The following is a 22,332-nucleotide window of genomic DNA, read 5'->3' as shown; positions in this document are numbered from 1 at the left end:
GACAGATGGCATCCTGACACACGCTTTGCCACAGGGCACAATAAGGCACAATGTGTGCGCTGGGATGAGATACACACACGCTCACACTCACACAGCCGGTCATTCTCTTCAGTTCTCAGAGTGACCTCATCATCTCAAACTCCGCTGACTCACAGCCGGCTGGCCAGCTCAGCCTGGCCGGAAGTCTTACCCCCCCACCCCAGGCCAGCGGCCCCACGTCCCCGCCTTGGGCAACTAAGAAAACAAAGACCGCGGCGCCCCCTGGCGGCATCCTGGGACTCCTCCGGCCAGGCTTCACTCACGCACGCGCACATGGCACTTCAAGACGCTGTGCCTGCAGCCGCTGCGCCCTCTGCTGGCCACAGCCTGTGAGACCTACAGGTCATACCCCAGAGCTCTTACCACAGCAGGGCCCGGGACCGCTCCTCTGCCCTTGTCTTGTATCCCTATTCCTGCATTTCTGCCTCCTCTGCTGGAAGTAAGCCTCCCTGCAGTCTAACCCCCAGACCTGCATTCCCTTCGTCCTCACCCTCACCAGCTGCCCCTGCGTGACCCCCCTCAGGAACCTCAGAACTGGGATGCCAAGTACCCCCCTCTCTGGGCCCTCAGCCCCTCCTCAGCCTGAACTGGCCTAGGTTTGGTTGACTGGGCACTCGGGGCACTCCAGCTCCTTCCAAACATCCGGGTGCTGTCCCCCAGCCCCTGTGGGCTCTTCCATCCCATAAATACTTACTGGGCAGCTGCTCTGTGTCAGGCACTGTTCTATCCCCTGACATCCTGGGGACTCCTCTGACCTTCAGAAACCAATAAACCCAGAAGTGAGGCCCAGCCCAACCCCATCTCTCTCTCTCTCTCTCTCTCTCTCTCTCTCTCTCAGAAGCATCAAACTTGCTTGGGCTCAAACACAGCTTTATTTCCTGCTGGGTTTACAGGCACACTGTCCACAAACTCATTCCCTTGGAGAATTGAGAATGAGTGGTCAGCGTCCCTCAGGGAATGGAGGGGACAGGACAGCTGGCAAGGAGAGGGCAGTTGAGGCACTTAGGGACTGCTTGAGGCCCTGTGGGGAAAACCTGATGCCCAGGGCAGGGTTGAAAGGGCCTAGGCTGGGCTGGAGCTACCCAGGTATTTCCCAGAAGCTCCTCAGGCACTGTCACCTGGACTCCAGCTCCAGCCCTCTCATGTGGTCACTGCCCATGGTGGGGCATGAGGGCAGTGCTGGGGCAGCAGTATTCAAGGTCTTGCCCCTAGGGACCCGGAACAGGACTGGAAGGAGAGGTCAGCAGTGCCTTCCAGCGCCCCAGTAGCCTCCCCTGACGTCCTTCTGGGGCTTTCACTGGGCGCAGAGCTCGAGACTGGGGAAGACACACACACTCAGCCTCCACCCTGGGCTCCTCTCTTCTCTGCCCTCTGGTGGTCTTGCTCCTTAATTCCTGACCTCATCAAAACCCTTGCACTGGCTCAGCCCTTAAGGGCCCAGAGCTTGTATGAATGTTCCAACACCAGCACTGAAGGGGATTCCAGGGCATCCGGCCTGCCTCCTCCCCTTGGCCCCAGAGAGGGACAGTGATTACTCCAAGGTCACACAGCCAGTGACTGGCCAAACTAGGATGGGAGCTCAGGGCTACTGTTGGCTAGTTTCCCCCTCCCGCCTCCTCCCGGCACTCACAGGCCTGCGGGGCACACAGGAGATCTGGGGGGGCTCCCAGCGGCCATTCTCCTGGCAGCGGATCAGTGGCAGGTTTCGCTGGGCCAGCCCCTCCCGGCACTGGTAACGAAGCACTGTGTCCACCTCATAGCGCAGCCGCGGGCGACCAAACACTTGAGCCAGGGGCAGCTCTGGTGGGGACCCACAGGACACTGTAGGGGGGACACAATCAGTAACTGGGAGCCTGGCTCTATGGGTGACAGTTCCCAGAGGAGTGGGTCACAATCTGACACAGAAAAGAGCAGGGATTCCTAGTGGACCCATCTACTCTGTTTTCCCTCCCCACCACGGCCTGGGACACAGTTCTGCCTCCTCAGTGCAGCTTTGCACCCACCCTCCTTCTACCTACACTCAGCTCCCAGATCCCGAGCCCCGCCCCGTCTTCCTGGCCCACGCTCACCCAGCCCCATCTTGCACGTGTAGGACAGGTGGTAGTTGCAGGGCACATCGCTCCATTGTCCCTGGTCATGCCACACCATGACCACACAGTTCTCTCCGGACAGGAAGTAGCTGTCAGGTTGCCCAGGGCTCCAGTTCTCATAGAGCTGGGGGGTGGGGATGGAGGAGGTAGTGAGGTGCTCCAGCACAGGAGCCTGCGAGGAATGGACCTGGGGGGACTTTGGGGGGACGGATAATGGGAACCGGAAGAGAAGACAGAGGGGCACAAGGAAGGGGGGCAGGGAGAGGAAAAGGGCACAGGAAAAGGAAGGAGCCAGAAAAGGGGGGAGAGGGAGGGTCGGGTCACTGGGGTTGGAGGCAGAAGTGCTTGGAAGAGAGACCTAGACAGGCTGAGGGGCGGCGGGAGCCTCTTACCAGGGGGACGCCGTCTGACCACAGGAAATCGCCTTCGATGGTCCTGTCATTGAGCCCAATCCACTGGTACTCCCGGTATCGATCTGGGGAAGAACCGCAGGGGACACCGCATGCAGTGAGCTCCGCTGCCAGCAGATGGCGGCCATCCCCCGGGACCCGGCGGCCGGTGGGTGACCGCCAGGGAAGTCCCGCCACCCAAAACTCCGTGCTTCCCTCCCTCCTGCACACAGGCCGATGGAAGGCCGGGATGTGGTGGGTGAGGAAAGGAGAAAAACAGCACCCGGGCTAGAAAAGGAAAACTCTAGAAAAAGGGTGAAAACGTTCAACGAGGTCAGAGTCAGCGAAAACAGATAGGAGACCAGGGCGGTGGGAGCGACTGAAAGTGGCCCCTGAGCCACCGCCAGGCTGATGCAGGTGTATTTCCTGTGCGAACCTCAGCCTCCCCTGCCTGAAGCCCCGTCGCCCACGTGTGGAGTGGGAAGGTGGGAGAGAGAAAGGGGAAGTGAACGAGTGAATGAGGTAAACCAAGTAATAAGTACCTGAATTAATGAGCAAGCGGTTAATTCGTTAACACATTCAGGCTAACTAATGAGTGAGTGTGGGGGGTCCCCTCCCGCCCGTCCCCAGCCCACTGTTGATGAAGTCCTGTTCCTCGGGCGTGCTGATGCTGGCCAAGTGCGCGCCGTACATCCGGCACTGGGTCTCCGCCTCCTCCCAGCTCCTTCGGGTAGAAAAGTGCTTGTAGCAGGCGCCCTGGAAGGCGTCCCAGCCGGGGCTGCAGAAGCGGAGGCCTGGGGCGCAGAAGGGCAGGCAACTTAGGCCGGAGGACCGCAGAACCCGGGGAGGCCAGGTACCCTGCAAGGGACTTGACTCCTCCCACACGGCAGCCCGAGGGGCGGGGCTGAGGGCAGGAGGGCGGTGCCGAAGAGCTAGTGGGGAAGGAGGGGGAGAAGACCCTGGAGGGGCCTTGGGCTGGGGGGGCCTCGATGCCTTCCTTCTCTGAGCGTCGGGGACCAGGGTGAAGGCTGGAGTCCCGGCCTGGGTCTTTGCAATCCTCCGCGCTAAAGAAGAGCTCCACGCTCCTCTCTTCCCAGAAGAATGGAGACTGACATGTATTGACTCCAAATGCGGAGTGTGCTAAGCACCAAACCCCTGACACAGGCGTTTTTTTGGTTCCACTTAACAGATGAGGAAATTAAGGGTAGGGCTCAGAGAGGTTAGGTGATTTGCCTAAAATGGGGATTCATTAATGACAAGGGCCAAGCCAGTGCCCTCCCTCCCTCCTCTGGAACCTGCCTGCTGTGGCAGGGTCCAGGCTTCAGGTCACCCCCTCCCCCATCCCTCCACCCCTCAACACACTCACCAACATCGCACAGGTGTCCCCCGTAGCCAGGCAAACATAGGCAGCGGACCCCTTCCTCCTCCTCCAAGCATGTCCCACCATTGTGGCAGGGACTGGGGACACAGTCACCTGAGGGGGAGAGAAGTGAGGTGGGAGGGAGCAGGGGAGCACATCTCTGCAGCCTGAGTCCCTCAGCCCTAACCCCCTTGTCCTGGGAGCTATCACAGCACCCTAAAATTGCTCCCTGGACCCTACCTCTGGCCTGAGCCCAGCAGTCAGTTCTGGGTTTCTCCCCATCCCTGGTCCCCCTCGCCACCCCCACTTCAGCATTGGCTCAGCCCTGGGCTGGCCATTGTCATATCCACCAGCGTGAGCCCAGTCTAACAGGGGCAGGGGTGGGGGAAGGGAGTGGCCAGGAATGCCCTCAGGACCCAACCCCACTAAGGGGAAGGATACTGGGGAAGGATCATGAGACCTGGATTCTGGTCTGGCTCCTAGCTCTACTGGGTGACACTGGGCAGGTCACATTACCTCTCTGGGAGTTGAGTGCCCACCCCCGTGTCTCTGTGCCAGGTCCCAGTACAGTTCTGCAGACTCAGGGTGGGCTGTGTGGAAGTGGGGAGAGACCCCACGGCATCAGTGAGTGTGGCTGGCCCTTTATCGCGCCTGGGACCTGATACTGGGGGGTCCAGATGGGAGCTACCCACTACTCCTGCTGTCCACTGGGCAGAGTCAGCCCAGAAGCTGTGAGTGAAGATCCGGCATGCTTCCCTCACTCCACGCCCTACCCCTCTCACTGGGCTCAGGAATGAAGCTGCAGGCCCCACACCCTCTCTCAGCACCATCCAACCTCTTGGCTCCCCTTCTTATCTCTGCAGACTCTTTCTCCTTACCAGGCTCCCCTTTGCCCCTCCACTTTGGGCCTTCTGCAGGTTCCTCAGCCTAGAAACCCCGCTGATGCGTCTCACTCCCTCCTCCGGGCGCCCTCTGCCAGGACAGTCGTCTTAGGCTAACACATTACCCTGAAGCTGGGTGCAATCTGCTGGGTGGATTCAGCACCACCTGGTTGGCCATCTGCCTCCTCCTCTGTACTGTCTCTAGATCAGGGTGGGAGGGGCTGGCTGCTCAGGCCAGGCCTGGGTGCTGGAGGGGCTCAGATTCTACTCCTTCCTGGTCCTGACCACCCAGGGGAGGAAAACCCCACAGACTGACCGCACAGACCAGGGCTCTCAGCCCTGGGCAGTGAAACCATCTTGGGGACCATGGGGGTGGGGCGGGCCTTCAGACCTAGCCATCCATCCCCAGCAGCCATGGCCAAAGCCCACAATGCTTCACTCTGGCCCAGGATCCCACTGCCTGGTGGGGATCAGAGCAGAGGTGGGGGAGGAGAAGCTGGAGTCCATTCAAAGAATTTTGCTGGGATGACCTAGCTGTTTTGGGTAAAGTGAATCAGCTGTTCCAGCACCACTCCCCCTGTCACCTCCCCTTCTGCCAATAGTTTCTTCTGACCTGGTAGTGCTTAGCCAGGGCTAAGGGGGGGAGGGGAGGTGTTTTGTTTAACCCTTTAAACACCAGGCCTCTCCAGGAGTGAGGGAGTCCTGACCCCCCCCCCCCCCCCCCGCCATTCCTCACTTTCCTGTTCTTCCTGTTGTCCCCTCTCCAACTCTCCAACCCCGGGGAACAGAAACTTTCAAACTTGGTCCCTAAGGCCCCACCCCGGCCACAGGTCCTTCCCCATGGCTATGGGAGGCAGAGTGGGGTAGGGAAGTCCTCTTGAGATTTTCTGGTCCTTCTTCCTCCCCCTCTTTGGGCCAACTACTGCAAGCAACCAGGAAGTCTGCCCTTCCAGCCTCTGCCTTAGCAGGCCAGAGGGCTGCTCCTCGTCCTCCAGGTTAGGCAACTTAGACCCTGCAGGCCCTGGCCACGTGCCCCTCTTCCACCCAACCCCACCCCACCAGCGCTGCGCTCCAAGGCCAGCCGGGAGGGAGCCAACAGTTGAAATGGGTGAGCCTGGATGTGGTGCAAGGGTCCCTAGCTCACGCTGGACCATCTAGGAGAGGCGGTCCTGGGACTGAGGGCGTCCCAGCTTTCTCTGGCTTCTACTGGCTTCTCTGAGCAGGTAGAACTTCTCTCAGAGCCTGGAACCCATCTCCCTGTTTCTCCTCCCTCCACACTGTCTCTCTCCCTGGCCTCCGGATCTGTGTCTTCTCCAGCTTTAGGGAGATCCTTTGGGTATAGAAAGGGTGAAACCATTCTTCCTAGGGGGTGGGGTCGTCATTAGTGCAGGGGTTAGTGGAGGAGGGGGAGGCGATGGGCAGTGGGATGAAAGTTAGATACCATCCCCTTGCTGAGATGTGGGGTGGGCACGGGCCCTAGAGCACTGGATGCCAGGGAACTGCCTTCATGCAAAGAGGGACTTTCTCGGCCATTCCTCTGTATGTGTGGCTCTATGTGGGAGCCATGGAGATGGACCAGAAATGAATACAAAGGCACACACACGCTAAGGAGGTTTCTCCCTCCAGGAGTGAGGGACCACACTTCCCAGCACTCGGCAGGCTGATGGAGATCTCTGGGGTGTGTACAGTCAGATTTGGGACCTCAGCAGTCAGGAAGGAAAGTGGAGACAGGACTGAGAAGGACAGGATGAGGGGACAGCCAGGGGCTATTAGACCACTAGGACAGGACAGGGTGCAGGCTGAAGATGAAAAAGGAAGTGAGGCAAAGAGACAGACAGAGAGAGGGGGGCGGGAAAGAAAGTGAAGGAGACATAGCGCCAAAGAAGCATCCAAGAGCTACCCAGGACGCGAATCTGTGGAATGCAAAGGGCAGACAGCTGGGGGTGGAGACAGAGGGTGCCAGAGTTTTGGTTATAAAGCAGTTTAATAGAGATTTATTTCCAAGACTTGTTTTCCATGAAACAATAAAAAAAAAAATACTTCACAGAAGTAGTTGCTTAAGGCTCTGTGGGGATAAGGGCTCTCCCAGACCCCAGAAGTTGAGGGGTTGGGATGGGGTCCCAGGCTTCCCTGATATTAGTGGGAGGCAGCTGAAGGGGAAAGGGAGCAGTGGGGGACTGGCCTGGGCCCTGAAGAGGGTGACAGGCAATGAGAGCTCCCTCCTGCACGAGGCCTGAGGCTGCTCTGTCGGGTGGGTGAGGTGTGAGTCACAGCTGGAGAGCCCAAGGTGGTCAGTGGTGGGGCTGGGGTCACAGGGTGGGGATTTCAGAAACAGGGGGAGGGTCACAGGGTGGGGGTCACGGAGTTGAGGCCACAGGGTGAGGAATCAGAGCTGGATGGGAGTCACATGGTGGGATATCCAAGCTGGAAACCACAGTTGGAGGTGGTAGGGGAATGAAGGCAAAGGACAGGAGAGACTGGGCAAGGGGGGGTTAAAGGCCTACCGGTCAGGTGGCCCAGAGCTGCAGGGGGAGAAACAGGGGCAGGAGAAACAGGGAGGCTGAGCCTTGGGCAAAGTTACCTGCTGAGGGGGCCACGGCCACTCCACCGCGGCTGGCACTGTCAGTGGGCAGCGCCGGCTGGGCCCGCACTGAGGTCCCTGCTGGGACAGTTCTTCCAGAATCCTCTTCGGAGGGGGCCTCCAGCTCCCTGGTTCCCTCCGGGGCCCGTGTGGCTGGGAGCAGAGCAGGGGCTTCCTCAGAGCTCCCTGTCTCCTCACTCTCTCCTCGAGGGACCCCAGACAGCTCAGGGCCCCCAGTCTCCTCCCCCACCTCTCTTGCCCCAACTGGAGTGGAAGGTCGTGGGGATGCTAGTTTCCCCTCCCTGGGAGTGGGCAGAGTCTCAGTGGGTGGTCCTAGGACCCTTGGAGGCCTGGGAGCCTCTGGCTTTCCATTGGGAGGTGAGGATGCGCCAGGCTGTAGGGCTGCCCTTGCAGATGGGGGTGCTGGGGAGAGCGAGTCCTCTAGGGCCAGCTCAGTGGGAAGAGAGGCCTCTGGGTCCAGGCTGCTGAGCTCGCTGGGCCAGGCCCACAGGGCCTCCTCCTCCCCCTCCTCCTCTTCCTTCTCTTCTTCATCCTTGTATTTGTCTTCTTCCTCCAGAGCCTTGCCTTCTTCTTCTGAGGACTCCACGGGAGGTACAACAGACTGGGTTTCGAGTTCTAGACAAAGCAGAGATGGTTCAGCACCAGGGACAGCGCCCTCCAAAAGGGAGAAGGAGAAAGGTGGGCTGGGGATGGTGAGGCCTGGGGGACAGGGAAGAGCCCGCACTGGGCAGAGCCTGTCTTTGCTCCACGCTGGGAGAATTTCACTTGGAGATGCGATGTGGAGAAGGCTCTGCGAGCTGTCATTAGCCCAGGAAAGCATGGTCCTTACATCTCCCTCTCCTAGTCTGTTAACATTCTCTAATCTGTTTTGGGTATATGAGGGGAAGGAGAAACCAAAGAAAGGAGACCCCTACTTCCCAGAGGGAAGAGACTTATTCCAAGCACCTCCAGGCCCAGAGTTGGGAGTGGAAGTTGCTGGAAAGGCAAAGGTAGGGAGAGAAGCCTTGGACCACTAAACTGCCGATGAAAGGACAGGGCAGTTGTGCTGCCATAACCCCACCATCGAGCTGGGCTTCTGCACCAACCTCTCAGGTGCAGACTTGAGGGATTTGAGTTACCTAGGAGGGTCCTCGGGGCCTCTGCTGGATCTTCTGGAGTGGAGCTTCCACCGCCTCCATCCTCCATGATGGGGATGGAATAGATGGCCCCTCGGGACTCACTCTCCTCCGCAGCTTCCTGAGGCAGCTGCAGCTCCTCCAGGGTCTCTGTCACTGTGACAATGGCCTCCAGTGCATCAGGGGCTGGGTTGGAGTCCTCAGGGATGGCAGAGGGCCGGGCAGAGTCTGTGGCAGGAGGAAAGTGCCAGTGGGGATCAGATAGGTGGCTCTGCCCTCCCAGGTCACGGCCAGCATGTGAGGGTGCTGGGTGAGACTCAGAGACCGTGGGATTCTCTCAGTTCTCTCTCGTCCTCCCTGTGGAGCACACATAGGCCCTGGGAGCACCCTGGAACTTCATCAGTCGTTCCTCAGGCATTAATCAAGTGCCCATATGTGTCGTGCCAAGCACTCTGCAGGGCACTGAGGACACCATGGAGAGCAAAACAGCAAGCTTCCTGCCCTCCAGAGAGTTTGTATTCTAGATACAGGTAATCAACAAATAAACATATAATGATATTACCATATAAAGAACAATTAGGCGAGTAAGAAGATGGGACAGGAAGTACTGCTTTGGATAGAATGGTAAGGAAAGGCTCCAGGGAGAGAGCTTCCCTTGAGGAAGGACATGGCAGCAGTAGGATACACAGAATGGCCTCGGCACCTTGGGCTTGCAGAGAGGTGCCAGGGATCTTAGTCATCCCAAGACTTTTGAAATGGAAGGGGACAGACTGCCATCACCACAGGAGAGCTGAAGGGCACACAGTCACCACCTGAGGACATCAGTGCTGAGGCAAGAGGTCCAAGGAAGCGGCCACCCCATCTTTCTGGGGTCTGCTCCCTTCAAGTGACCAGAGTTTTTGAATGGATTACCTTGTCTCTAGGGAAGTAAACCAAGAGCAGAAAACCAATGAAGTGAAGGTGGAACTGGGCTAAGAAAAGGCCCGAGGGCCATCTGTGTTCAGCCAGATGAGACAGGACAGCCTGTCCTGCTCTCGTCACCTGCTCAGTGAGCCTTGCTAATGCCAGACAAGCAAACCTTGCCCTTGCCTGCTCTGTCCTCTACTTGCTCCCAACCATAGTCATCCTCTCCTATCCCCTCTCCTCCTGATTCAATTCCCCTTCCATTTCTCCCCAGAACAATGGTTGGACATAATCATAATCAGCGCATGGAAGTATTAGCTATGATGGTGATGATGGTAATAATGATGATGATAGTGATGACGATGGTGATGGTGGTGATGGTGATGGTGATGATGGTGATGGTGATGATGGTGGTGGTGATGGTGGTGGTGATGATGGTGGTGGTGATGGTGGTGGTGATGATGGTGGTGGTGATGATGGTGGTGATGGTGGTGGTGATGATGATGGTGATGATGACAATGATGATGGTGATGATGATGACGATGATGATGACGATGATGATGGTGATGATGATGATGGTGATGACGACGATGATGATGGTGATGATGATGATGGTGATGATGGTGATGATGATGATGGTGATGATGGTGGTGGTGATGATGGTGGTGGTGATGGTGATGATGGTGATGGTGGTGGTGATGATGATGGTGATGATGGTGATGATGATGATGGTGATGATGATGATGGTGATGATGGTGATGATGAAATGATGATGGTGATGATGATGATGGTGATGATGATGATGGTGATGATGGTGATGATGATGATGGTGATGATGGTGGTGATGATGATGATGGTGGTGATGATGATGATGGTGGTGATGATGGTGGTGATGATGATGATGGGATAGTGATGACGGTGATGATGGTGATGATCATCTCTGTTCCTGGAAGCCTTTTCAGAGGGACCTGTCTTCCTATACTTTACTTCTCCATCCCCCCCCAGTTCCAGGCCAAAGATGCCTGGAGTTCTGTCCCAGTGGAAGTAATGCTTTTCACTCAGTCTCTGCTCATGCTGGGAGCAAAGTGTCTTGTCGTCCCTCAGATTGAGCCCCGTGTCTTCCCCCTTCAGACTAAGGGCTCCCCGAGGGTAAAGGCTGCATCTTCTCCTCCCATTTCTTCCTCCAGCCCTAGTATTGGTACTACAGGCTCACAATAGGGGCATGGACCCGATACCCCATGACAATGCCTCCCTGATTGTCAGTCACCCTTGGCCTGGGCCCTGGGCCTCTGTGTCCCGGGCACTGTCCCCCTGCAGTCCTCAATATAAGATATGGGCAGGAAGCCACCTCTACACCCAACTGTCCTTGAGGGCCTGCTCCCTGTGGGGGGACTTGCATCTTTCCATTAGTATTTGGTGATTAAAAATCTGACACTTTCAAGCTGAAGATTCTGGAAACTCCTCTGAGGGCTCTTGAGGCATTTGGTTAACCGGAGGAGATCCTCTGTTGCATTCAGAGAACATTGCTCATCTCTGCTCCGTTAATGAGCTGACCAGAAACGGAAACATACTTGGCAGCCCAACATGGAGAGAGGCAGCTTTAAAAGTGGAAGAGACGACGCACGGACCCCTGTTATGGAAGCAGGTGAGGAGACGTGAGCACTCCTTGAGGCCACACAGCCAAGCCAGAGGACCTGACCAGAGCTGGGACCGTAGGTGAGCGTCCCTCTCACCTCCTAACTTGAGGCACGTGGCCCTGACCTGGCAGGAACTGCTCAGAGGTGAGCAGTGCACCCAGGACTGCCTTGCCTCCGTGAGGTGGGTCTCAGCGTCTGCAAGGAGGCAGCTCACCTCGGAAGCAGTAGACATTGAAGCGGCTGTGCTTGTTGGGGAAGCCGGTCTGGTTGGGGAAGAGGAAGAGAGTCTTGACACCAGGCAGGCCCCCACCACAGCGCTGGCTGGGTGTGACAATGGGATAGCGCACGCTGCCATCAGCCAGCCAGCCTGGGCTGCAGCGGTCCAATCCGCCATCCCAGGCGGCATACAGCTGGCCCGTAGTAGCAATCTCTGCACCCCGCTCCCGGCAGTATGCCTGGGCCTCCTCCAACGTCAGCTTGTCCGGGGGGGCACCCAGGAACAGCTCTCCTGGTGGGGAAGAGGACGCTGGGTTACCAGAAAGTTGGCAGCCTCTGCTACCCTGGGCTCCCGCAGGGACCCTCCAAGCCTCAGTGTCATCTGTGACATGGAGTCAACTACCCTATTTCATAGGATCAAAGCCTGGATAGGACCTCAGGATGGGTAGTATTGCTCAGAGGAACCTGGTCCAGCTTCCTCACACTGCAAAGAAGGAAACGGAGGCCCAGAGATGCTAAGAGGAGAGAGACGCACAGGAGGAAGCATCCAGAGTCCGACCATGAGCTGTCTCCTCCCACCTTTCCGCGGCCATGGCCATGAGCTTCCCTCTATGGCAGCGTTTAGAGGGCGGGGCACTGGTGGTTTCCTCATGCCTGGCTGCACCCTTAAACCCATGAGGGGCCCCAGGAGGACCTGTGGGCAGCAGTGTCCCCTGGGAGTGTGTCCCCTGGGAGCCCCTCACCCCCAATCACCATTCAGGTCTTCAGCGTAGCAGTACACATCATAGAGGTCATCCGGGTCCACGATGCCGTAGTTTCGGACCCCGGGGAAGCCGTCCATGTCCCCATAACAGGCCTCTCGTGGTGTCTGGATGGGATACCTGGGGACGCAGCACATACACCTTCACTAGGGAGCCGTCCGGGGGTGACCCTCCCGACTCACATCGCTTTTCCCTGCAGCCACTTGTCCTCCCAGCCCTGCATGGCCAGGTCCAGGCAGCACCAGAGGCCACGGCCACCTCAGAGACAGCTAGAAGCTCCTGTCCACAGCCTCAGCCCACCTCACGGTCTGGTCGGACAGCCAGCCAGCATCGCACTGCTCGTAGCCCCCCAGGTAGGCTGCGTAGAGCTGCTCCGGGGTGGCGATGCGTGCTCCGATGCGAGCGCAGGCCTCCTGGGCCCCGGAGAAGGAGAAGGCGTAGCGGGCAGAGCCCTTTCGGTAGAGAAAGACGACCCCTGAGGGGAAGGGAGGACTCCTGAGCATGATGCTCTGCACGCTGACCTCTCCTCCCCCTCCTCGTCACTCCTCTGGCCACAAAGGGCACAGTCCAAATGGCACTCATTCTACAGCATGAGGGACTTAAGTTAGACTCTAGGTAGACTTCCCTCCACCTGAAGAAAGGAGGTAACAAAGGCCTGTATGTCTGCCACTCCTTTCCCAACTCAGTCTGTGTGTTTGCTTTCACCTCAGACTGTGGGCTGCCTGAGGGCTGGAGCCCTCCCCTCCCTCTCTCGGGGAACCTGTCTCTTTCCCTGCCCTCTCACCTTTGACTTTGACCTCCACAGCGTCGCTGCTGTCATCTATGCCGTGCTGGACCTCGCAGCGGTAGATGCCTGAGTCATTGGGCCGTAGTTCGCTCAGCACCAGGGAGACATCGGTGAGTGACGCCGGGTAGGCGGGCAGCGCCACACGGAAGCGGTAGGCCTCGCTCACCTTGACACGGAGCCCACGCGCGACCAGCACCTCGGCCTCCCGGCCCCCAGACAGGAAGGTCCACTTGACCCGTGGGGAGCCCAGCGCGGCCCGCCGGCTTGGTGGCGGCCGCAAGTAGTGAACGTGGCATGGGATGGTGAGGGCGCCGCCCAGCACGCCCTGCAGCGGCGCTGTGCCCGGAATGCGCACATGGAAGGCCCGGTCCTCTGTGAACAGGTGGGGCCCACAAGAGTTTCAGTCGGATGCTCCAGGTCCCACCCCGGGGGTTCCCAGCCCTGTCCCAGGGCCCCTCCGGCCCCACCCCAGGACTCTCTGGGCCCTTGGGTTTTCCTAACTCTGTCCCTAGAACCTGGGCCCAACTCCCAGGGTCCTGCAAACCCACCTCTAGGTCCCCAGACCCATCCCCAAAGTCTCCCAGTCAATTCCATCCCCAGAGTCGCCCAGTACCACCCCGGGGTTCCTGGGCCCCAACCAGGATCTTCTAACCCCATTCTCCACGTCCTAAGCCCAGGGCTCAACATTTCTCAGGATTTCTCCCAACTCCACCTCTGTTCTGCCTCCCAGCCCCTCATCCTGTCCCCAGGGTCCCCCATCCTCCACACTAGAGGCTGGCAGCCTTGCACCTCATGTTTCTCCCCAGGGGACCCCAAGTTTCCACACCCTTCCAGAGGCCCACAACTCATTCCTTATTTCCAAGTGTCCCAACCCAGACTCTCCCCACAGGCCTCCCAATTCTATGTCCTCCTCTCTGGGTCCCCCAAGGCTAGGTGAGAAGAGGTTGGTTAGGGCCCAACAAGAGGCCACTCCCTATGGTAAGGGAGATGCAGGAGACAGAGGAAGTGACCCTGGGGGACTGCTTACCTGAGCTGTCTCCTTCCAGAGCATCAGCTGAGGCCTCAGGGACCCGGGCCAGGACCAGAACTACCAGCAGAGGCAAGAACAGAGGGGCCATGCTGCAGGCTGAGGGGGGACATGAGGAGGAAAGACAGGGTTAGACCTCAGGAGGGACTTCCCCTGGCTCGTGACCACATCCACGTAGACTCACACATATCCTGGCCCCAGAAGCCCACTGCCCCCACCTCACCATTAACACTCTGTTTCTGATCCCTGTCTCCCCACCAAAGGATTCTTCAGAGCCAAGCCCTTGGTCCTAGTCAACTCGCTGTGTGATTTAAGGCTAGTTCCTTACCCTCTCTGGGCCTTTGTTTTCTTACTTGTAAAAGAGCACCATGATTACCACCTCACAGGCTGTGATGAGGCTATGTGCTTTGAGAGTGCTTTAGATCCTAAAAAATCCTGTACAAATGCACAGCACCCAGCATGCAGTAGGAGCTGGGTAAATGCTAATAGCACACAGCAAGAATGGTGGGTTCCATTACACTGAGAGCTCCCTCGGCCCCTCCCAGAGCCTCCTCCTCCCACAGTACCCCTCCAACCTTCCCTTCTGGTCCCTTCTTCCCTGAGACCACACCCACCTGGCCTCCTCCAGGAGGGTCTCCTAGACTGCACCTGGGCAATTCACAACTTCTCTCCAGCCCAACCCCTCCCCACCATTACTTATAAGGAAACTCTTCTCTTTACTCCCCAGCATCCTGCACCCCCTCCTTGGCTGCCTTCTCCTTTCTTCCTCCCAGCCTTTCCTTTCTGCCTGGCACGGGTTTTCCCACCGGATCTCCTGGCTCAGAAACCAGCTGGGACAAAGCCCCTGTCTCTGCCAGTCTGGCCTCCATCCAGCCTCTCCCTCCCCCAACCCCAGCCCTGGGCTGGGGGATGGGCTAAGGGGGCTGAGAATAAATGGGAGTGAGCATCTCCCTCCTACCCTGGGCTATCAGAAGCGCTGTGAGAACCCAGAATATTCCTCTGAAGATCTCAAAGCACTTATACTCTCCTAATGGAGAGATGGGGGTGTGACATCGAGAAATGGGGCCCAGAGGGCCTTCTGTGAGTCCCCAGTGAAGCCAAGTCAGGCACCAGGCCAGTATGCCCCAGGAGGGAAGGCTGCAGAGCTAGTGCCCAGCATCATCTTTAAGGGTCAGGCTAGACTTAGAAGACCATAGAGACCCAAGTGTGCCACGGAACAGACCAGTGGTGCAGCAGGAGAAGTGACGATTAGACTGCAGGCAAGACTTCCTAGAGATCAGGCTTATTCCCACGAGCTACTGATCGCCACTTCAGGCTCATTGTGTAACCTCCATCTTCCCCGCCCTCTCAGGCTCAGCCTTCGTTCATGTCCCCCTTTTCCTGAGCCTGAGCTGATAGGAAATTCCCCTCTTCTCCCAGATCCTTCTGGGGACTCCCCCTCACATTGCAACTGCTTCCCCGCTGTGGCTGGGATTATTTCCTTAGGGTCAGAGTTGGGGGAGGAGTGGCAGGGACCAGATGCCCAGGGCGTCTCTCTGACCTTTGATGGGACCAGCTCAGAGGTTCCAAGACCAGCTCTGGGCATGGGGGCACCTGGGAGGGCTGTTTTCTGGGACTGAGGGGACCATTGGCCTGAGCACCTAGTGCTTGTGGGTGCTGGGGGACTCCTGCCCATTTGAGCTGTGCTAGCTCCAGGGCCAGCCCCTCCCTGCGGCCCTCCCTCCCCTCTCTCTGGGCTGGAGCTGGAGCTGCTCACAACTCGGCTCCCAGCTCTCTGACCGGTGGCCCAGAAACCCATATAGTCGGAGCCACTCTGGGACCAACACCCTGGACCCCCCTTTCACCTCTGTTCTGAAGGTGGGGGAATGAAGGCAGGAGGTGTGAGGCTGAGGACCTGGTCACCCAGGAACATGGAGGGTATGCTACCCCCACCTCCAGGAATGGGAGTCACCGACCAGGCCAACAGGGTGGCCGAGTGTACGGTTCTCACAGTCAGAGAGCTCTGCCAGCTCCACCCTGCCCGCCAGGCACACCAGGCTTGGGCCTTGGCTACCTCCTGGTATAGCTAGGAGTCCTGAGAAAACTTAAGCCTCCCTCATCTGGCCCCAGACTCAGACCCAGGGGTCCATCCCACACACACGCCCACCCCCACTCCACCTTCTCGGCCTCCATCCCGACCCTCGAGAGCTCAGCAATCTTCCTGTCCCTTCCCCTGATGCCATTGCTCTCTCCTTCCTGCTCTAATGTCTGGGTTTCTGCCCTTGTCTTGAGTTTCCTGAGCTGTTCAGGAAACTTCTCCCTTGTTCCATTGTCACTCCTGTCCTCCCATGGCCGTCCGTCTCTCTCACAGGCTTCATGGACCCAATCCACACAGAGACCAGGCCGTGGGTGTGGTCACCCAACATCCACCATCTCCATGCTGAATGCCCACCAGCCGGCGTCCATGGTGAGCCTGGTAGGAACAAAGCTCCAGTGCTCAGCAGGGTCAGCAGGCCAGAGCGCAGGTCCCAACGGGAGGGAAGCCCTCGTGGGGACTTGCTGTCCCCGAGTGGCTGTGAGCAGCAGCAAGAAGCCACACAAGGCATCCCGGCCTTCGCAGGGCCTGCAGGAGCAACCGCAGGGGTGGTATAAATGGTCCTATTTACTGGAAGCACAACTGCTGATACTATTAGCAACATCACCAGCGGAGCTATTGTAGCTGCTCTGACTGTAACACCTGCAGTGGGGAGGCTGCTGCTCCCATTAGCCGTGACAACGTGGGCACTGGTAGTACCGTGGGGGGTCGATGGGTCTTGACCTGGCTGGTATTGTTGGGAACAGAAGGAATGCGGATATTAATGTGATAACAAAATTGATGGCAAGTCTCCGGTCCTGCTAGGACCATGTGGGCAGAGCTATTCTGACAGGAAGAGGAGGGTATGAAAGTACCAGGGGGAGGGGCTTCCCAGCCCAGGGCAGTTGTAGGAAGGCAGGCAGGACTGGTACCTGACTGAGCCAGGCCCCTTTTGGAATGCCTCCCGGCTATAACCTCAACCCGAGAAAAATGCTGTTTCCGCGTTACACGGACGGACGGACGGACGGACGAGGAACCCAGCATTCAGAGAGGTCAACTAACTTGGCCAAGGTCACACAGCAGGTAAGTGGGGAGTGGGATTCCAGCTCCCGTGGGCGCCAGGATCGCCCGCTCCAGTGGCTCCTACCGGCTGTCCTGTGGGCAACGCGAACGGGGTGCTGTCCGCACCCACCGCGCACGGAGTCGAGGGCTGACTCGGACCACCGCTACCCTGCCCCTGCCGAGCGGAGATGCGGTGCGCAGCGGGAGGACGCAAGGACCTCGGGGGGCGTTCCCATTAGCTCGGGGACTCCGAAGGGGCTGCTGGCAGCAGCGGGTTGCCGGCCGCAGAGAAGGAGATGGCAGTAGGGTCGTAGGCGCCCCGGGCTGGCCCCCCGCAGACCTCGCCCAGGCGTCAGGGGTCGGCGGGTTGGGTGCGCGGGATCCCGGGAGGCAAGGACTGCGGGTGGGGGGCGCGGACCACCAGGCGGCCGGAGGGCGCTCCCTTCTCTCTCCCTCCCAGGTCCCGGTGGCCGGGCTGCGGTGGCGCTCACCTACCGGCTGGCGGCCGAAGACTGGGGTGGGGGTGCCGCACCGCGAAGTTTGTCGCCTCCTCCGTGGGTCTCCGCCGGGTCCACGGCTTGGTCCTGCAGCTGCAGCCGAGACTGCGGCGGGGACCGCGCGGACGCGAGAGGTTGGGCCCACAGGACGCTCGGAAGAGGGCGCCGGGCCCGCCGCCGCACAAAACCCCCTTTCTTCACCCCCGCCCCCGCCCCGCCCTTCCCCGGGGCTGCCCCCGCCCCCTGTCCCGGAACGCGGGGGGCTCGGGAAGGTCACGAGACCCGCTGCCTTCCCTGCGTCGGTTCCCGGCGGCAGTTGCGAGAGCAAGGACGAGCGAAGTAGGACATCCTTCTGGGGATGAGAAGCCCAGGGCTTGGAGTAGGGAGGGCGGGCAGGAGGGGCGGGGAGGGAGAGCGGGCCAAGCTGGAGGATGATGTTGCAGCTGGAGGGATGGAAGTTAGACAGTCGGAGGGACTTCCGCTGGCCAAGGGGAGAGGAGGAGGCACTGAGACTTAGACAGTGGGAAAAGGACGAAGAGAGTAGGAAGCTTTGCTCCTAGAAAGACACTGCACGCACATAAAAATGGGGGAGGGAAAGTCTTTTCTGCAGGCAGGATGAGCTGCAAATGGCCCTATCAACCTCCCTGGAGGACGCTCCGGTTGGGTTTTGTCTCCTGCGGTGCTCCCACTGCCAGCACTGACTTTGCAGGGATGAGCTTAGACAGCAGACTCAGGGGTTAAGCAAAGCAAGTCAGGAGCTCTGCAGACATGGTCAGGGGACCAGTGGCACTGTGAATGGACAGTACTGCTCATGCAAACCAATGTGCAAACGCAGGCGTTGCTGGGAGCCTGAGGGCCCCTTGGCCAGGGCTGTGGAAGATGAATGTGCAGCCTGGTGCCAGGGGGTGGGCCTCGAGTGCTGCCCAGCCATTGGGGCGCCTCAGTGCCCAGAATACCAATGACACCCCCACCCAGCTCCAGAGTCTTGCTTCTTTCCCAGGCTCTCTCCCCTCTCTCCTTTCCTCCTCCCACCGGGACTCCAGGCAAAACCCCTGGCACAGACTGTGAGCAGGACAGCCAGACGCCTGGATTCTGTCCCCTGTATACCAGTGGTGGCCTCAAGGAGAGCTCGTCTGAGGCTTGGATCCCCGTCACCTCCAGCAGCAAGCCCAAATATCCCCAAGTAAGGTGAGGTGCCTGCAATACAAATGCAGCCTCAGGAAAGATCCCTGTCCTCCCATCTCCAGGCAGCCAAGTCCCTCCTGGACGGGAATTCTGGACTGCCCTCTGCTGGCTGCCCCAACCACTCCACTCCCTCCCCCGGGCTTCCACTCCCAGTGCAGCAGACTTGGCTCCAAAGGGCTTTGAGAAGCTCACAGAAAAACTCCTCCCCCAATCCTTGAGCATCTGAAGGTGGGAGTCTGGCTCCTCCCCAGGGACCCATGTCGGTAGACACAGGCCAGGAAGACTGGGGGTGGTAAGTGGGAGGTGGGGGGCGTGGAGGGTGGTATAGTCAGTCCCTCAGTAAGAGAAATGCCCAGGCAGGGCTGTGAGACTGAAGGGGACAGAGCAAGGTGCCTGGGATAGTGTGGGGAAGAAGAGACCCCAGTTTATTCATTTCATTAAACAAATATTAACTGGGTTCCACTAAGGACCAGGCACTATTTCAGGTCTTGGGAATGCTGTCCCAAGTGCTTTAGTGGAGAAGAGGACCTGAGAAGGCCTTTGGGGACAGATGTCCCTTTGCTCCACTCAGACCTGGCATCCCCTGGCTGAAAGAGAAGCCCCCTCCCCCAGGACAGGTTCAGCCTGGGTCCCTGCATGCAACCTGCCCCCCCCCCACAGCTCTTCTCCATTAGGGCTCAATGGGGCCTGGCAACCAAGTGGCTGAAATTCAATCCCAGTGGGGCTCACACGTAACCACAGTTCTTGCCTCCGGAAAAGCTGGCTGTGACCTGGGAAGACAGAGCAAGTGACCTTCCTCGCCACCTTCCCCCGTGACTAGAAGTGTGGCACACATCTTGGTGCCCTGGGGGAGTCCGACCTTGATCAAGGGCAGGAGCACCTGGAGCAGGACAAGGGCTGGCGGCAGACAGTCTGTTCCAAGAGGCAGACCCCTGCTGGGAAAGCAGACGCGCGAGAGAACAGACAGCGGCTGCTGTGAAGGTGGAGCTGAGAGCCATGGGCAGGACTCAGTCATGCGCATGGAGGGCAGACTCCTGCTTTGCTGTTTGCGGTGGCAAAGCCTTGGGGAGGTCTTAGTTTCTCTGACACTATTTCTTCTTCTGTACAACAGGCTAAGGAGCAGAGGCTGCTGCCCTGGGTGGCGTCTACCACACTGGGGGACATTTACTGCACTGGGTGACATCTGCTGCACTTGGGTAACACCTACCGCCCTGGGTGACGTCCCTGCACTTGGGCTGGGTAAGGGAAGCACCTGGCCCATGGCACGGACTCAGCAAAATCTAGTTCTTTTTCTTTCACACACACACACACACACACACACACACACACACACACACTGTCCACCAGGTCTGCTGGCTGAAGGTCAGTGGACCACGCCCCTGTGGATGGGATGGAGGGCTCGGCACTCGAGAGGAGCATTTCCCAGTGGAGGGATGAGTACTTCCCAGTCTGCCAGCTGTGAAAACTCACGCTGAGCTCTAACACTGCACAGGCAGCGGCTGCTCAGGGACTTTCCTTCCTGTCTTCTTCACCGGCATCCTGACCCATGGTCATACGACACCCCCCACCCCCCATTTCTATTCACTTTCTGAGTAGAGGCGAGAAACAAGAACTTCTCTGTAGGTCTCAGACAGGAACCCTCGGGCCGAGCTGAAAGCAGACAGGATCAATAGAAGCAGGGAAAAGGAACGTCAGATTTCAAGTAGGACCGCCTGCCCCAGTAACCGGAGGAGAATGTCTCAGGTAACCTTAGGGACCTGAGACAAAGACACAGACCCAAAGAGGTGAAGTGACCGTCTAGGGTCACACAGTAGGCAATTGACTGGCCATGACCAAAACCAAGTTTCCTGCCTCCCAGGCAGGGCCTTGCCAGGGCACCCAGCTGTCTCTCTCAGGGGACAGGACGTTGGGGAGGTGGAGAAAAGACAGAGAGGAGGGAGAGTGGAGCTTTCGCTCCTCCCACCCCACGTGCAGCCCAGCTGGCTTGCCTCCCAGTCTCCTGGGCGCTGGGGAGTTTTCCAGTCTCTCTGGAGGAGGACAATCCATCTGCCTCTTTCCCTCGGGCTGAGGTCATGACCCGAGCTGAGGAAGCAGGAGCTCCCCTCCAAGTTCTCGCCTCCCAAGTGCCCCCACCTCCAGTGTTAGTGCTGGGACTTCCTCACCGCATTCCCAACTACAGTGGCCTGTCCTTCCAGCCCCTGAACACCTGCCCCCACTGCCCCAGACTTGGCGGTGGGGGCCAAGGCAGCTTGGTTCCTCTCTGAGGCCCTGCACGTCACACAGGGTCCTACGCCATGGGGATGTGCAAGAGGGGCTGCAGGGGCTGGAGGCAGCGCTGAACGCTGGCACAGCTGTGTTCAGAGAATGGGGCTTTGATAGCTTCTGAAAGGGGCCAGGAAGCAGGGCCCCCCAGCCCAGGCGGGGGAGAGGCCAGGAATGGCTGGGTATAGCTCTGAGGGCTCCTGCAGCTGAGCACGGGGGTGGGGGGGGAGTGGGGGGGGCAGACAGTGGTGGGGCCTACAGGCTGAGGACATGTAGGAGAACCCCTGTTACACAAACAGGAGCCAGTGCTCCCCAAGCTGACAGACCCCTGCATTGAGGGGTGCAAACTCTTGTGTTCCAAGGAGACCACCAGTCTGTGACACAAAGAACAGCTGAAGGTACTGGAAGGTACTGAGTACAGCCAAACCTATTTCTTGAAAACAGAAGTCCGTCCCCTCAGGCTCCCTGCAGCCTCATACCTCCTCCTGAAGGGGTCGACACTTGCTCACTTTTCTGTGATGCTAGACCAGCTACTAACCCCTGTGAGCCTGTGTCCTCACCTGTAAAATGGTCCTAACGTGGTCTATGGATTTGACGTTGGAGCCATGCGAATGTTTTAGAGAAAACACAAAATCAAATTGGAAAGAATTAAATGAATTTTAAATTAAAAAGAAAAGTGCTTCATTCCCTAAAAACCTAAAACAAACGTAAACAAATGCACTTCACTTCATATGAAGTTGGAGACAAAGCCACGCAGAAGAATTTTCTTTCAAGTGATTATAAAACTCAGCATTTTGACTATACATTTCTAAGAGCAAAAGATCCACGGAGAAATCTTAATGTTGGTGTTACTGTTTTGAAAGCGCTATTTATTGTGATAAAGCAAATAAATAATGATAATAACAGTAATAGGAACTAAGATTTTCAGTGTACGGAAAGGAAAGTTAAGCAAAAACTGCTAACCTGTCATCCGAATGAGACATAGTAGCATGAACTCATGATTTGTAGCCGTATCTTCACGTCCAGTTTACGGGAACGGCTTAGAAGCGGTGACAATGCAGTAACAATGGGTATTCCTCGTGTCCCCATTGTAGTCTCTAAACCAGGAATCTGGAGAAATTCCAGGCCTGGGGCAGGATAGCTTTTCATACCTGAGAAGAAGAAAGTTATGACACGCAGGTCAAGTTCATGTGAAAAGGACCCAGCAGCCAACTTGAGAAGACTCCCACTGGCCAAACAACTTCAGCATTAAAATGAATAATGACTGTAAGAGATGGAAGCGTGTCAAATATATACATAAAGTCCATGAATTCCTAATGCTACTGAAAGATAAAGTCACTGGTGACCTTTGGACATTGAGAGGGCACCAACCCACGACTGTGACAATCAACAGGCTGGAGCAGAACCGGTTGGCGCCCCCGCCCACGTCCCCTTAGCAGTCAGAAGCCGAAGGCGGCCTGAGGATT

The 22,332-nt window shown here is 58.0% G+C and overlaps 1 protein-coding gene and 1 long non-coding RNA gene across 6 annotated transcripts; one reads left to right on the top strand and one right to left on the bottom strand.

Moving 5' to 3' along the window:
• Window positions 1-892: 892 nt before the first annotated feature.
• BCAN (brevican) lies at window positions 893-17,551 on the bottom strand. 4 transcript variants are annotated; one of them, XM_019711139.2, is made up of 14 exons: window positions 17,418-17,551; window positions 13,808-13,906; window positions 12,778-13,152; window positions 12,294-12,468; window positions 11,986-12,113; window positions 11,231-11,524; window positions 8,480-8,704; window positions 7,341-7,976; window positions 3,885-3,992; window positions 3,154-3,312; window positions 2,522-2,604; window positions 2,109-2,253; window positions 1,670-1,860; window positions 893-1,355 (listed from the first exon to the last, which is right to left on the bottom strand). In XM_019711139.2, exons 2-14 carry the CDS (start codon window positions 13,896-13,898, stop codon window positions 1,248-1,250), a joined length of 2,718 nt encoding a protein of 905 aa, XP_019566698.2. In that variant the 5' UTR covers window positions 13,899-13,906; window positions 17,418-17,551; the 3' UTR covers window positions 893-1,247. The 4 variants fall into 4 exon arrangements, with proteins under 4 accessions (XP_019566698.2, XP_019566699.2, XP_074175183.1 ...); XM_019711140.2 differs by having other exon boundaries at window positions 17,414-17,547; XM_074319082.1 differs by lacking the exon at window positions 17,418-17,551 and adding an exon at window positions 17,008-17,106.
• LOC109434313 (uncharacterized) lies at window positions 16,207-21,393 on the top strand. Of its 2 annotated transcripts, XR_012491828.1 has the most exons (5): window positions 16,225-16,943; window positions 17,383-17,758; window positions 18,667-18,832; window positions 19,364-19,585; window positions 19,716-21,393. It is a non-coding gene; the product is annotated as an uncharacterized LOC109434313 (long non-coding RNA). The 2 variants fall into 2 exon arrangements; XR_002135799.2 differs by lacking the exon at window positions 17,383-17,758 and having other exon boundaries at window positions 16,207-16,943; window positions 18,667-18,896.
• The last annotated feature ends 939 nt before the right edge of the window (window positions 21,394-22,332 follow it).

The sequence above is a fragment of the Rhinolophus sinicus genome, linkage group LG14 (assembly GCF_036562045.2).
Source record: "Rhinolophus sinicus isolate RSC01 linkage group LG14, ASM3656204v1, whole genome shotgun sequence".
Classification (NCBI taxonomy): Eukaryota; Metazoa; Chordata; class Mammalia; order Chiroptera; family Rhinolophidae; genus Rhinolophus; species Rhinolophus sinicus.
This window is presented reverse-complemented; position numbering and strand designations above follow the sequence as displayed.

What these genes read in the sequence shown, in the direction of transcription:
- BCAN (XM_019711139.2), bottom strand. Translation starts at nt 13,898, where the DNA reads ATGGCCCCTCTGTTCTTGCCTCTGCTGGTAGTTCTGGTCCTGGCCCGG. An exon ending in CTACGCTGAAGACCTGAATG is followed by an intron (nt 11,525 to 11,985) that starts GTGATTGGGGGT and finishes CTTCCCCACCAG; the next exon opens with GAGAGCTGTTCCTGGGTGCC. An exon ending in CACGTGCAAGATGGGGCTGG is followed by an intron (nt 1,861 to 2,108) that starts GTGAGCGTGGGC and finishes TCCCCCCTACAG; the next exon opens with TGTCCTGTGGGTCCCCACCA.